The 15,070-nt window shown below is 40.1% G+C and overlaps 2 protein-coding genes across 3 annotated transcripts in view; one reads left to right on the forward strand and one right to left on the reverse strand.

Moving 5' to 3' along the window:
- LOC145434183 (serrate RNA effector molecule homolog) overlaps window positions 1-15,070 on the reverse strand; it is a 356,705-nt gene that overhangs the window by 194,861 nt on the left and 146,774 nt on the right. The window lies entirely within an intron of this gene.
- LOC145434168 (multidrug resistance-associated protein 1-like) overlaps window positions 7,194-15,070 on the forward strand; it is a 30,925-nt gene continuing 23,048 nt past the window's right edge. For both annotated transcript variants that reach the window (XM_080311485.1, XM_080311484.1), the window contains exons 1-9: window positions 7,194-7,418; window positions 8,003-8,179; window positions 8,237-8,362; window positions 9,372-9,512; window positions 9,947-10,212; window positions 11,004-11,132; window positions 13,461-13,549; window positions 13,941-14,067; window positions 14,708-14,885. In XM_080311485.1, coding sequence (XP_080167611.1) covers window positions 7,383-7,418; window positions 8,003-8,179; window positions 8,237-8,362; window positions 9,372-9,512; window positions 9,947-10,212; window positions 11,004-11,132; window positions 13,461-13,549; window positions 13,941-14,067; window positions 14,708-14,885 — 1,269 coding nt within the window. In that variant the 5' untranslated portion in view covers window positions 7,194-7,382. The remainder of the gene's footprint in view (window positions 7,419-8,002; window positions 8,180-8,236; window positions 8,363-9,371; window positions 9,513-9,946; window positions 10,213-11,003; window positions 11,133-13,460; window positions 13,550-13,940; window positions 14,068-14,707; window positions 14,886-15,070) is intronic.

Raw genomic sequence — 15,070 nt, forward strand, 5'->3', positions numbered from 1 at the left:
CTGAAACTAGCTTACTGCATAGCAGATTTTATGCAAAAGTAGCTTCATCATTATCATTGGTTTATTAGCAATTTGATCAGATCAATACACCACAAAAAATGCGATACAATGAAAAGACAGGAAGATGTCGAAGCGACTTGGAGTAGTATATGGAATCAGACACCCACCTTGGCCTAGGCCAGGGGTTCTCAGCCCTTTCTTGGCCGTGGCCCATTTTCCGGTTTATAAATGTGCTGTGGCCCACCTGATATCTTACGGTCATAATCCTGTTTAACGCGTGGTCATGGACAGCGCCGATATGCCTATTTCTCTAAAATATGCGCATTTTTCGCAAACTAATGATATTTAAATCTCGATCTCCCAGGATATGCAATCGCGCGAAGCGCGAAAAAAAATTCTAGTTGAATAAATATCCTCCAATAAACGACCAACGAAATAATCTTGAACCCCTTCGAGCTCCCCCAATTGGGGGTGTGGGTGCGGCAGTTACGGCTCTGGTAGATCATGTGCTAAAACTCCTAACTAGATTATTTTCGTCCGCTGCTCCATTCGCGTCGCGAAACACAATGATGAGATCCCCGCACTGTGCGATTAGGAATTAGTGATGCTATTGTGGGGAATATTATAATCATTCTGGGCCAGCATTGAACAATTCATTGGTGAATGGGGTACTGCAGAGAAATGGAGAAAGATTTTTCAATATGCATGATGTAGGCTACTTTGTATGTCTTGTACCAAAGCAACTGAAGCTACGAAGTCAGAATATTCAATCCAATGATGCAATCCATTCCTGTGACGACTCTTTCATTATGTACAATGATTTCCAGGCCGGACATTTTAAACCGACTTCCAAGATTAATGCCCTCCGTTAAATCCTCAATCCATTAAGATTCGTTGCGGCGGTGCAGTATACCTCCGCCAGAAGTTGCTAATAATTTGCAATTATGGCTATTTTTAGCTTGCAATAATACGGCCTGCCGAAGTACAGTAAATCTGCACATCAATTGCATTTCATTTCGAGTTCATTGCATACCCCTTTCAACGGCATACGACATATGACCCTGCTGGAATGGAATACTTGGTTACTTCAGCATCATCTTCCAGTTAGGCCTATTATACGCTTGATTTTTTTTAGTTGCTGTTAGCTGTAGGTTGTCATAGCCAGTAGAAAAAGCCACCGTTTCTCCCGAACGTTTTCGATTTGTACAAGCTGACTTCATACGTGCCACTACGTCTAATCAGAGTCGGATGAAAAGCTATATGTATAGCCTACGTATAATTAGATAATACGAATATATTTTTAGCGAATAACATAAGAAATATAACTGAACTTAATTCTGAAATTTTCTAAATAGCTCTGTGGCCCACCTCAAAATGCTCTGTGGCCCACCAGTGGGCCATGGCCCACCCTTTGAGAACCCCTGGCCTAGGCGATGCAAAGAGGAGGCATGCACACTGAATGAAAGTAAAGAATATAGTATAGAAAAAAACTACAAGAAATCGGGCGGCATGTCATGGGAAGCGAGATCGATAGGTCAGTCGTGGTCCGGTAATCTTGAGGATGGACTGTATTTATTTAGCAGTAATTGCTTGTATTTAGACTTGAATGTGGACATGCTCGTCGACTGTCGGATGGCCGGCGGGATACTGTTCCACGCATCTGGTCCGACATTGATATGTGTTGATTTAGACGGTGTTCTATGCGTAGTTGGGAGAAAAGATTTCGCATGGTAGGCTATATCCTGATAATATCTGCAAACGATGTACCAAGTTTCAAGGCCATCACTCAAACACTCAATGATCAGGGTGTGATTGCCTTATCAAAATCGACTATAGATGTGCGCTAAATTGAAACTAGCCGACGCATAGCAGATTTTACGCAAAAGACGCTATTGATATTAGTTGATTTTCACGGTATTCTATACCAGTGGTTCTCAACTGATTGAAAGAGAATAGCAGATATGGCGACACTTGTAGGACAATGCAGTTTTAAAATAAACATTGTCTTCCTTATCTACGTCGAGAAATATGGTGCTACCAATACGTCACGGCTGTTCAATTGTGACGTAACAGTTGATTGACATGTATGGCTCTTTGGGAGTTACAATTGAAAATATTGAGCCAATATGGCTCTTCGGTCGAAAAAGGTTCCCGAGCACTGCTATAGCGCAACTTTTTGCAACTTTTCTCCATTTTTTCTGACAATTTTTTTCAACTTTAACGATATTTCATGCAAATTTTTTTGATTTTTCATGCACATTTTTGCAATATATTTTGTGATTTTTCATACATCTAACTTTTTACTGGAAATATTTGGCACTATATATAAATAGATCGCTTGAATATGTCACTGTCGTTTAAATTTGAGGAGCTTTCTGATTTGACGTATATTCAGGCTAGGCTAATTATATTTTCATTGGGTCAATTTTTTCAGGCTATTGATTTTGTCGAAGTCGCCAACACTGAGTTTTGCTACAGTGCCTGGATACAGATCGATTTGAGTATCTTACACCCTCATAATTTCGAGGAACTTGTCCATAAATGCAACTTTGTAGAGTAACTTTTGTGAAAAATGAATGCAACTTTTAACGGCAACTTTTGTGAAAAATAAATGCACCTTTCGTCGGATTTGAAAGCAACAAAAACTTGCCATACTGATTACTGATACCTCTTAGCTGCGTGCGTGCGGAATTGCGCAGTGCTGACACGGTCTCTACGCTCAAAGCTGCGCACAAGAAAGCCGAAGTGATGACCTTTTTTAAGTGGAATCATTGCTTGTGACTAGACCAAAAGGTACGTACTTGGTCCCAAAACTGGACCGACCACCTTGACGTGCTATCTTGCTCATGTCCCACTATTGCCGCTCGAAAACACCTGGCAACAGCGATACGGCCATACGGGATTATCCACAAAATGAATGAATCCAAAACGAATGATCGTACAATCTGCGAGGTTTAGCGAGTCAGCTTTTAGTTGTCGTTCTCATCTCTTCAAAGGAGACGGCTTGAACTTCAAGATAAATCGAACAGTCTTCAAGCCTAATAATACCTCACGAAGTTCTGAATATGTTGATTATAACGCAGAGCGAATGTTATACTTGTGTAATCTGACTCCAGAAGGTTGCGTTTACAATTCGCTGCGTGTTTCTTCTTTCGACGGACCGGCGTAACCACGCCGTACGGCCTTGTTGGCTGACGTACCACGAAGCCTGTCTATTGCACACGTATTCGATGATCACACGGACTAATGTATTTTGTTTCTGTCTCCACGACTTGTAACTTTATTGAATCACGTACGGCAATGCAACGGACTTCCGAATCAGCGAATAATGAATGAATGAATGAATATCTCTACGTAGTATTACTAGGGCTGGGCAAAATCGAGTACTCGGGTGATTCGATTCTGAATCACGTATTCTGCTTCGAGTCGAGTCGAGTAATCGAGTATCACTTATCATGACGTCATACCCAAATACAGTATTTCAAAGTACAAATATGTACCTTTTATGCCACCACAAATAATGTAATGTCCGTTATCCATCATATTAAAGATAACTAGGTATTTTTTGGACCACACTGATTTCATTTCACTGGGTGGCAATGTTGTGGAATGATCATGACTTCAGAAATGCGTTATTCCCAGTAACGTTTGTAGCTTTGTACTATGTATTGTACGCAGGGCCGTAACAGCACTTCGTCAGGCCCCCCCCCAAAACTTTGGTCTTGGGCCCCCCATAGGGTTATAGACCGAACTTCTGGGGGGCTTCGCCCCCCAGACCCCCCTCCGGCGTACACTGTTTACCGCCATTTATCTAATTCATTGGGAGTTTGTTTAGTGAATCAGCTGTTGTCGACTGAGCGCGCCAAGCGCGGAAAAATTTCTAGAATTCATGATTGAATCGGTCAGTATGCTCGGGAATTGCCTATATTGTTATAAATTTTTATCTTCTCTCTGCTCGCGTAATCAGATTTGCCGGTAGAGCTGAGTGAGGTGTGTTTGAAAAGGTAGGACCACTCCATTAATAATTAAACATCTTCAGGCGTATACCCGTTGGCAGGAACGAAACAGCACCTCGTCAAGCCCCCAAAAACGTGGGTCTTGGGCTCCCATAGGGTGATACAACGACCCCCCCCATCACGTTGTTTGCGTTTGTCACGAAATAATCTGTAGTGTATTGTGAGCCAGCGCTAAGCGCGAAAATTTTCGATAATTTATGATAAAATCGGTCAATCAGATCGGCGATTGCATATATATTATGCTATCAATTTATTTTCCTCTCTACTCACGTAATTAGATTTACCGGTAGAGCTGAGTGAAGTGTCTTGAAAACGGGATGGCCCGTAAATAATATTTAAACATCTGCTGGCGGACGGACCCGCTGGTATGACTTCGTTACATGATGTTATTTCATGACTTCCAGTCTGCTATATCAAAACATATAGAATCGCCCAAACGTAGGCTTCTAAACTACGAGACTTATACGATTTCAAATTGGTATTTCGTCACTGGCATAATTTTTTTCCCAGCGGAATGGTATTTGTCTTGTGAGGCTCAGATTGCAAAGAGAGGAACATTCGGCATCAGTCATTTAGGCGCCTATGTACAATTAAACCTATGTGTATTTTATATACAGAACGCAGTCTTCGGTCAGCATAAGGGCATAGACCTTTTCGGCCAAGGTTTTCTCGCTGCCGATCGTTCTGGCACACTTCTTGGAGTCGCATGTTATATGGCCTAAAACTTGATTGTAGGTCTTGGTGGGTCGTAGCGCGGTAATGGCCTAATACCCAATAATAAAGATAAATGGCTTCTTGAATTCGCGCTCAGCGCGAGAAAATTTTGAAAAATTGGCATAAATTTTCAAAAAATACTTTAGGATTTATGCTAATTCACGAAATAATTTTGGGCCCCCTTCGAGCTCGGGCCCCCCCCAATTGGGGGGTTTGGGGTGCGGCAGTTACGGTGCTGATTGTACGCTACGGTACGACCAGTCAAGGTTTCAAGGCTTCCTCTCTGAAAATTAGTATCAAAACTATAATTCTTGTTGATAAATTAACTTTCAGCGGCGAGGAGCGTATAATTTCAGTACTCGAAAAAATCGTATTTTACTACTCGACTCGAATCATTAAAATTGCTACTCGATTCAGATTCGAGTACTCGAATCATTATGCCCAGCCCTAAGTATTACATACGCATATCTCTCATAGCCACGAGAGAGTACATGCACAAAACATCGTACGATTTCATATTTTGTTATCTACGTTCACACGACAAAATATACGACTCACAAAGGTCTTATCGGGTCTCAGTTCAGGGAATTACGTAAGGTTTACCAACTCCTTATTGAATATTATTAAAATGGCGTTATACCAATATATTTCGCTAAATTGATGTTGGTGTTTTATTTATCTCATTAATTGACAGGACTTCAACATTTTGCATCTTGAAATTAAGGTATAAGATTGTAAAATACCTGGCGGACCGGCACCGGTCCGCGGACCGGCGGTTGAGAACCACTGTTCTATACGATACGTAGTTGGGAGACAAGATTTCGAGGGTAAATCTTGATTATATCAGCTAACGAAGTGCAAAATGTTTCGGCCTCACCAATTGCCGAGTTCGTGGGGCCGAATTCACCAAGTGCCAAGTTCACTGGTAATCATATAAAACACTACTCCAAGTCGTTTGGACACCTTCTATATTTTCATTATATCGTGATATTGTCGTGTTTTTTAAGGAATAAAATATTCACAGATGACTGACTGACGCTCTCTAGCGTTATATTGCTCATTGGTGTAACTATAGAAATTAAACATGGAACCATAGTGTCCTATATGGTGTCGACACAGGCAAATCTCACGCATCAGTGAAATTGTATCACGTCACAATTTCCATTTGGTTACAGGCAATTTGACGGTCATTTTTGACCGGCTTGCCGAGCATTAAATTTGGTAAAACGGGTATCAATCGAAAGCTGACTCTCCACTGATTACGAAAATATAAATTTTATTCCACTCGTGGCCCTTTGTTATGGAGATTGGCATTGGGACGCAACAATGGTGAACAATGCTGTCTGGCTCTTTTTCTCTTGAGCTACTCTCTCGTTTCGCCAGACAGCATTGTTGCGTCCCAATGCCAATCTTCATAACAATGAAAAATTCGAGGCTGATTGTGGGAGTTCCAAGGCCACGAGCGGAGTAAAATTTATATTTTCGTAGTCAGTGCAGAGTCAGCTTTCGATTGATACCTGTTTTACCAAATTAAGTGCTCGCCAAGCCGGTCAAAAATGACCGTCAAATTGCCTGTAGCCAAATGGAAATTGTGACGTGATACAATTTGACTGAGGCGTGAGATTTGCTTGTGCCGACACCATATAGGACACTATGGTGTAACTATAGAGTACTCAATAGTGTAACGAAGGTTACGGAAGGCGTGACTCGGCATTTTTAGTGCAGACCGGCAGAAAGGCGTGAGCGTCGTTCTCCTTACGTTGTGTTTGTCTTATGTTCAGGTTCAAAGTTTGGATCGTAAAATGTTCGTCAGCGAGTAGCAGTCCAGAATAGGCAGTGGTCAGAGTGGAATTGGTGGCAACCTCACGCTCAACTTTATGCCGATAACAGCCACTGTTCCAGTCTAGGGCAGTGGTTGCCTGGTTGGGCTCACAGAATGTATTTGTATTCTTTGGTTGCGGAATAATACGCTGGTGAAATTCAGCTACTTGTATTTAGCGAGCCGGCACAGCGCCGGTTCACGTAGTGAGTATTGTCGATGTAGAAGTGCAAACAACTTTGCCGCGCATTTGACGGTTTCGTTAGCGATATTTAGTTATGTGTTGTATACCGTACAGTCGTAGACACGCACGTCAGCAATAACAATGTTTTACTACAGTGTGTACTGTCTGCAATGCAATCATAGTCGTACATTAAATGGGTTGTCATAATATTTATATTATTCGTTAGGTCAAGAAGTATGAAATTTGTATACCGGTACTGAATTATGGATTCCTCATCAGACCTCACATTAATTATGAGGTGCTAATACTATTAAGATTATAAAACTAGGACTGATGACTAGAGGAGCATCTATACAGTATCGAATTACAAAATTTAGTTTTTCTTTATATACCATGCTAAATATCGTCTAATTAGAACCCGTAGAATGTTGCTAATGGTTGTATGTGATTCTAGGATTTACTGGATGTGTTCCTTTTTCTTTTTCACAGGGGGCCTGTTGCATATAATTGTTGCAATGTTAGCTCATTAGAATATTTTACTGCTACTGTTTTGATACATTTCAATAAGAAGTTGTGAAAATCAAGAAAGAATCTTTGGATTTCATTTTTATTATTCCTTGTCGGATTTCAAATTGCCAATCAATTTGACATGGCGATTGAAGACTTTTGTGGAGAGACATTCTTTGTAAGTATAATGTGTTAAGAAGGTCCTAATGTACACCATAATATTCTACTTAACCATTCACGAATTTTTCATCTGTATTTAAGTCCATTCCCAAATCTATAGTAGGCCTACCAATAGAGCTTTTACTCTATCCATTCTAGCTAAGATGATGAGATGACGACACCCAAAACTATTTTTTTTATAATTTTTCAATATTTAAAGAATAATTGGTAATCTGAATAACAGGTTTAGATTAGCAACGCTATGCATGTTTTCTGGCAAAATTATGATGCAAGCGCACTTGCATGAAGGAATGTATCATTTGTCAACTTTGAATTTTGCCGATCCCAATTACTTCATAATTAGCCTTTCTCTGAAATGATTTATTATAGTCATTGATGTACACGATGTATTGGCATTTCGACTGATTATTATAATCTGCTGCAACACTTTGTCATGGAAGTCATGTCATCAGCAGGCATCTACTGTATAGTTTGGTACAACACCAAGCTAACACTTTGCAACTGATACGAACAATCTGCATTGATGCATGATGCATCGTTCTATGTGGAAACTGACACGAACTGCTCTGTTGTATTTTTCAGAACCAAAATGAAAGTCTCGGAGGTCCGGATCCAAGGTTTAGCAACTGCTTCAACCTGTTAATTTTTGTGCTTTTCCCTGCATACTATTTCTGGCTGGTCGGTGTTTTGTATTTTTTCTATCTGCGCAAAGTGCCAAGCAACAATATCCCAGCCTCGAAACTATTCAAGGCTAAGATGGTAAGCAATCTCTTTCCGATTGATATTCACTCAGTAATAATTGCTTGCTCTTCCTAGGTTGTGACACTTCTGTTATGGTTACTTGCCTGGATTGACTTATTTCGTGGATTGTGGGAATGGGGCCGTGATTTCACTGTTTACGGGGTCGATCTTGTGTCACCTCTTCTACTTGGATCTACAATGGTACGTGTGATAATGATTATTGCCTAATCATGGTCCTAGAGAAATAGTATAATTGCCTAAACTATTTCAATAGAACAAAATCAACGTCATTTATTGAACTTACATGGATATGAATTGCCTATAATGAATATTAACATTGAATTATTTTATTCGAATTGACTTTCTATTGTTTCTAAGCTAACCTATCATCGGATCAAGAATTTTTATTGGTTTAATTTTTATATGGGAAACTTGCTATGTCCCGTCTGGCAATTATACTGGTCCAACTTCCATCAAATTTTGACTTGTTGATTACTGTAAACAAGTGTGATAACGTTGAAAAATCATTGGAATCCCTAACAAATGAGGATATTCAAAGTTTGATTGGTATGAGACCGGCTTAACCTCTAAAAGAGACTGACAAAATTAATTCCTTAATATAATATACTCTGTCATCCAGTAGAAAGGATAATCTTTATTAATGTGATAAGGAGTAATTTGACAAACACCATATGTATCCAATGCTCCTATAGCATAGATATAGGTAACATGTTTGTCTACTCATCTTTACAATGTAATCAGATCCCATCATAAATGAGTCAGGGGAGGGGGTGACTTTATGAAGTAAACCACCTATGTCTCTGATACTGGGTTGATACCATCATACCTATGATAACCAACTACAATACTCTAAGTGGAATGATTTGTGACAATCCGGGCAAAATTGATGCGGACATCCAATGACTAGGTCTACATATTAGAGATGAGTAGATAGTATTCTGAATTTCTGATTAGTGTGAGTAACTTGTTGATCCAGAGTTAATGCTTGACATATCTTTATTTTCAAATTTCTCGATGGTATTCAAATCAAATATAACATTTTTCCCATTCAATATCATACACACTAATCTATCCATGATGTATAACATAACAAGATGCTCTCAAGTATTCTGTCTCTTAATAGATTAGTTACACTTTTCCACAGTTTGGTTTGCGATAGCCGTCTTTCCAGTTACACTGTTTTCAACAGGCTTTAGCATCATTCTTCATCAATTACGAAAGGTTGAAAGGAATAAGGAACTCTGGCTACTTGTTGATATACTGGCTGCTGTGCGTGATCAGCTGGATCATGCCGTTGAAAGCAAAAATTCAGCTCGCGGTGGAGTCGGAGGTACATTCTGTTGTGTGCAGAGGTGTTCAGTGATAAAGGAGTTATACTTCTACTACTACTTGCTTGAGAAATTTACAGACCTTCCATGATTTTGTATTTCTACTTGACGTAGTTTTGGATTTTTAGAGTGTCTTTCATATCACCACTTGTAATTGAGCAGATAATTACGACCTTACATCTACTTCTACTTAAGTAGCAATGCAGACTACTTTGACTACTTCTGGTTGCGATTTTAGAATACTTTCACTTTGAAATTTTCAATTTTTAGATAAGACCCAGGCTAGCAAATTTACTTTTTTGTACTTTAAAACAGCTACTTCTACTTGCACTCAGGTAGAGTACAGTTGGGTATCATCGATCGACAACTACTGTGACTACCTCTGGTTGTGTCCGGGCGTCATATTCACTGGCAACTCAAACTTTTTCATTCACAGGACCTATCAGACGGCGACGTGTTGCGGATTTGCACGTTTGTGGTCTCCTATGTGCTGGTCGTGGTGAATTTCGTCTTGTCTTGGTTCTTGGATTCAGCGCCGTCCTTCTGTAACGAGGACGAGTGTGACAAAGTGCCTGCGACAGACGCAGAAAGCAGCGAATTGCTGAAACGTCAGGATTCCGCAGCGAAGGAAAAGAAGCATCCAAGATCGCCGGAGCTGGCGACCACTTTCCTGTCCAAAATTACGTTCTGGTGGTTCACGGGGTATGGCTGCGATTTTACGGTTGTCTTCGTCTGTTGTAATCTGTCGAGATGCTGACGTTCTCCATTTCCTGATTAGTGTCACACCCTGGACCATGTGGCGGTGTCTGTTGACCAATGACCATCTCTGCCTGTTCTAGGAATTGTAACAACATATCGGTCAACCTGCTAACAATTTCAATGTGTGCTGGGCAGTGATCCGTTCCGTCAACACTACGTAGTTTTAACTGTACGTTCTATGGATTGGGTTGTGACATCCACTATCTAGTATTCCACAGAATAAATAATTCTCATGACATGTACATATTTAAAAAAGATACCCAACCAAGAAAAAAGGGACAAGTTTCAAAAATATTTTAACACGTAAATGCCGATCAGGATCATAATAATCATTATCTTCCTCGCGTAGGCAATGTTACACACATGATATAAGCAAGTTGGTATAAGCTCCATATTCACACACTCCACGATCAGCTGAATGAGCTAAGAAATATCGGTGATAATATCAACATTTTGAAATCGGAGTGGTTTCGCCCACCAGAACCTACGACCTTCTTTGGGTACTTCATTGCTGTGTAGGCGTATGTACTTGCTCTTTTTTGGCCCTCCAGGAGGAACTTTTGGTGTCGCAATATCACGTTTAGGCTATATCGACAGTTTGCACCGAATACTCGAATTTCAACACTCGTCTTTAATCAGTTTGAGAATTGTTTTTGTTACGATTTCGGCTGTGACGCTTAGTTGTGAATATCTTGACAGATGTTGCAATTTCCGACACTTGTTGGTATTTTCAGAATGATCATTTTGGGTTACAAAAGACCCATTGTGGATGAGGATTTGTGGCGCTTGAAAAAGGTGGACGAAGCCGGTAATGTTGCTGACAGCTTCCTAAAGAATTGGAACGCCTACCTGAAAAGGAAAGGGTAAGAATGCTCCCAACTTCGGTAATATTCAACGCGACACGTAAGCCGGTGTACACGACCATTAGGGTTGTCCAAAATTTGGAAAATCTTAAAAAGTCTCCGTGATTTTGTCTCATTCTATAGATTATTGATAAAAAACAACAATTAGCCTGAAAGAAGCTTACAGAAATGCCGTTAAGATTTCGGTCAAAGCGTTTGAAAGAAGCTGCTCAAGAATGGGCGTGCCACCGACCATAGAACGGCGAGAAGACTAGTAATCAAACAACCACGGCTCTTGATTGGCTAATCGTCTATGCTTCAATGATCACGCCAGCAGCAGCTTGCTGATTAGGTGTTCAAGAAGTCTGCTACCGGCGGGGATTCTGAGTGCGCATTGTTAGTATTTTGGCAGGTGGTGATTTAAAATTGATTCACGACATGTTGAGTTACGAAATACATGATGAACAAACAACACCTGCTTCCCAGAAGCTTTTACAGCACAACTGCTTTAGTGTGAAGGAAACGGCTGAAGCCTACATGCCGTGTTTTCATCGAGATAAAGCAAAGGCGCTTATGCAAGTGTTGAGCGAATTCCCCGTTTCAGTATGCATCCATCATCAGTGAATACAAATATATATAGCTTAACAATGACACTATACTTTGTGTGATCTTATTGGGCTGAAGCTGTAGTCTATAGGTGACGTTTTGAATGCTCTAGGGATTGGCGGAATCAGCCGGTTATGCTTTGCACTTATCAGATGCTTACAGCAAATTGCATGCACTTGTAGGCGTTGTTTAAGTCATTAATGAAAACGCAGAAAAGAGGTGGTAATGTACGCACACTCGTACAGGCTATGCTGGATATGGTATCTCAAAGTCCTTATTGATCCCGCTGAAAAGAGGTGAGAAGAAAAGCACAGACTATGCTGCATATACTATCCAGAATAGTTTGGATATCATATCCAGCATAGCCTATGCTTACCTTACACCTCTTTTCTGCAGCATCAGTAAGGACTTTGACAACTCTTATAAGTGAATTCAATTTGCTGTAAGGATAACTGCCAAGCATAACCGGCCGATTCAGTCGATCCCTAGAACCTTCAAAACTTAAACTATATACTACAACTTGGGTCCAATAAGATCACACAAATTAGTCAAGCTTTATATTTGTATTCACTGATGATGGATCCCTTCTTAAACGGGGAATTCGTTCACCACTTGCATAAGCACCTTTGCTTTTCCTCGTAAAAAAACACGGCATATAGGCTATAGCCGCTTCCTTCACAATAAAGCAGTCATGCTGTAAAAGGTTTTGTGAAGCAGGTGTTGTTTGTTCATCATGTATTTCGTAACTCAACATGTCCTGAATTAATCTGAAATCATCACCTGCCAAAATACTAACAATGCGCACTCAGAATCCCCGCCGGTAGCAGACTTCTTGAACACCTAATCAGCAAGCTGCTGCTGCCGTGATCATTGAAGCATAGCCGATTAGCCAATCAATAGCCGTGGTTGTTTGATTACTAGTCTTCTCGCCGTTCTATGGTCGGTGGCACGCCCATTCTTGAGCAGCTACTTTCAAACGCTTTGACCGAAATCTTAACGGCATTTCTGTAAGCTTCTTTCAGGCTAATTGTTGTTTTTTATCAATAATCTATAGAATGAGACACAATCACGGTGACTTTTTAAGATTTTCCAAATTTTGGACAACCCTAACGACCATGTTCGGAAGTAAGACAGACAACTGTGACTGAGAAATTCTATAAAATACGGTAACCATTTTCTGAACGTTGCCAACTGATACATTCGATATTGGGTTTAAAGGAAGCATTGACTTCGTCAAATTTAATGAAACTGTTTGATGTGTATCGGCCGAGTCAGAGGAATAGGCTTACTTCCTCGTCTGATAGGTTTTAGATGAAAATATTACAGTTGACAGTCATGGCATACGGCAGTTTCTAAACGCAAGCCGAGCCAAGTGTTTTTTGCTCCGAAGAGGCGTCGACCCCAGTAATTCCTGGTAGTTTTAATGTTGTATTGATGATGGGGCCCCCGTTTTAGCTCGGACAAGTTTTATCCTAAATGTGTCTTGAGCGGTGTTTGAATTGTATTGGTCATAGGAGCATATACGTTGCAGCCAATTACACTGTTTCTCGGTATCTTATCTCTGACCGTATCGTCGATTGTGGGAGGCCATTTATTTTGATAACAGAGGCGAGCTAATGCCACCTATTATTTGCTCTTGAGAAAACACCTCGGGAGGTATTGTTATACTATGCTATCTTGGTTTTGACTCATTTAATAATTTAAGTATTGAATATCACAGCAGGCTACTTTTCTCTGTTATAGCGACAAATACCCAAAGAAGCCAAAAAATGATACTGCTCCTCATGATGGAAATCGAGAACAGGACGTACTCGTTCAACAACCAGGTCAAGGTCGGTTATTTCCGAAAATCAATTTTTGTTCATCTATCCATTGTGGTGATTCAAGCTAATAAGTTATTAGTTTTCGTTTATTTTTGAGTTCTAGTAAATTTTAGTATGTTCTTGCAACCTCACATCAATTCTCAGGCAACAGTAAAATCTTAGGGATCATCGTTTTTTAGGATGAGGACTTTGTTTTAATCCAGCTTTGTGACATTGACAGATTGATCCATTTTAATCCTCGATATCCATGTCACAAGCCATGCTAATACGGAAGCTGGACAGTGACTATGGTATAATCGTTATATTATGTTTATACTTGCTGGTTTATTAATCCGTCATTTAATCTTTGTTGCAATGTACTTTCAAAGCTTCATGTTCCAAATACATTGGAAATTTTCAGGTAAATCCAAGGGTGAGCCCTCTCTGACTTGGTCTCTCTGCAGAACTTTTGGACCGTACTTTCTGTTTGGGTCCTTCTTCAAATTGGCCCAAGACGTCTTGACTTTTGTGAATCCTCAACTGTTGAAGTGAGTTCCTCTGCATTTGAATTACACTGCTTCTTTAACACAGTACAGCGTCATAGATGGAATTATTTGGATATCCATTGTTTGACTTGTATAAATTCATTACTTCAAATTTCATGTATTCCATTTCTGTCAGATCAGTCTAAACAGATGGACGTTTTTAACAACACGCAATTTCAGTAACTGCTTTATCTGTACCTGCTGTACTTGTTTTTTTCTGAAGCTGTTGTTTAGCTCGAGTTGAACCTAGTCTACTTTGAAATCCAGTACCTAAATAGCAATGCCTGTCCGTGATGTCTTTATGATGTGGTTCAATTTGGAAGAGTTTTAGAAATATCTGTGCTACTGGGATTGTATATAGCGACCTTGTATTTAAACCATCCTGTCAGCCAAGTACCCGAATGATTGTTTGGTTAGTTGCAGTTGTGCGTATCCTTCACTAGAACCAAAATTGCATTATTTACATGACCACGTCCACTTTCTTCATTCGCTCTTCCTGGTTCCATGTGAATCTGACACCAAGGATATCTGTACCTTTTCAGTCGATGTATTAGCAAGTTTAAAATTGGCAATTTTCTCAATGACTAAGACTGATTTAATTGTACTGTGATGATGTGTTTGAGATTACCTTATGTTTCTTCAGGCTTTTGATCAATTTCACCGTGGACAAGTCTGCGCCACAGTGGCAAGGCTATATCATGGCAGTCGGATTCTTTGTAACGGCACTCATTCAGAGCATCTTCCTGCATCAGTACTTCCACGTTTGTTTCGTTGTCGGAATGAGGCTGAGATCTGCTATCGTATCTGCCATTTACAGAAAGGTAACTGGTCCGAATGAGACTTGCCCGTATGTTGCTATAAAATCACAATTTGAATTCAAAATAGCGTGATCAGTGATCGAATCAGTTGGAATTGGAATTAAGTATTTTGCGTAGAATACCATTTCTACCATTCTCTATCTCTACCATTTCATTATACCTTGTAACTATTCAGCCGATAATATCAC

Source organism: Botryllus schlosseri, chromosome 2 (assembly GCF_051294905.1).
Source record: "Botryllus schlosseri isolate E-star chromosome 2, Bs_hap1, whole genome shotgun sequence".
Lineage (NCBI taxonomy): Eukaryota > Metazoa > Chordata > Ascidiacea > Stolidobranchia > Styelidae > Botryllus > Botryllus schlosseri.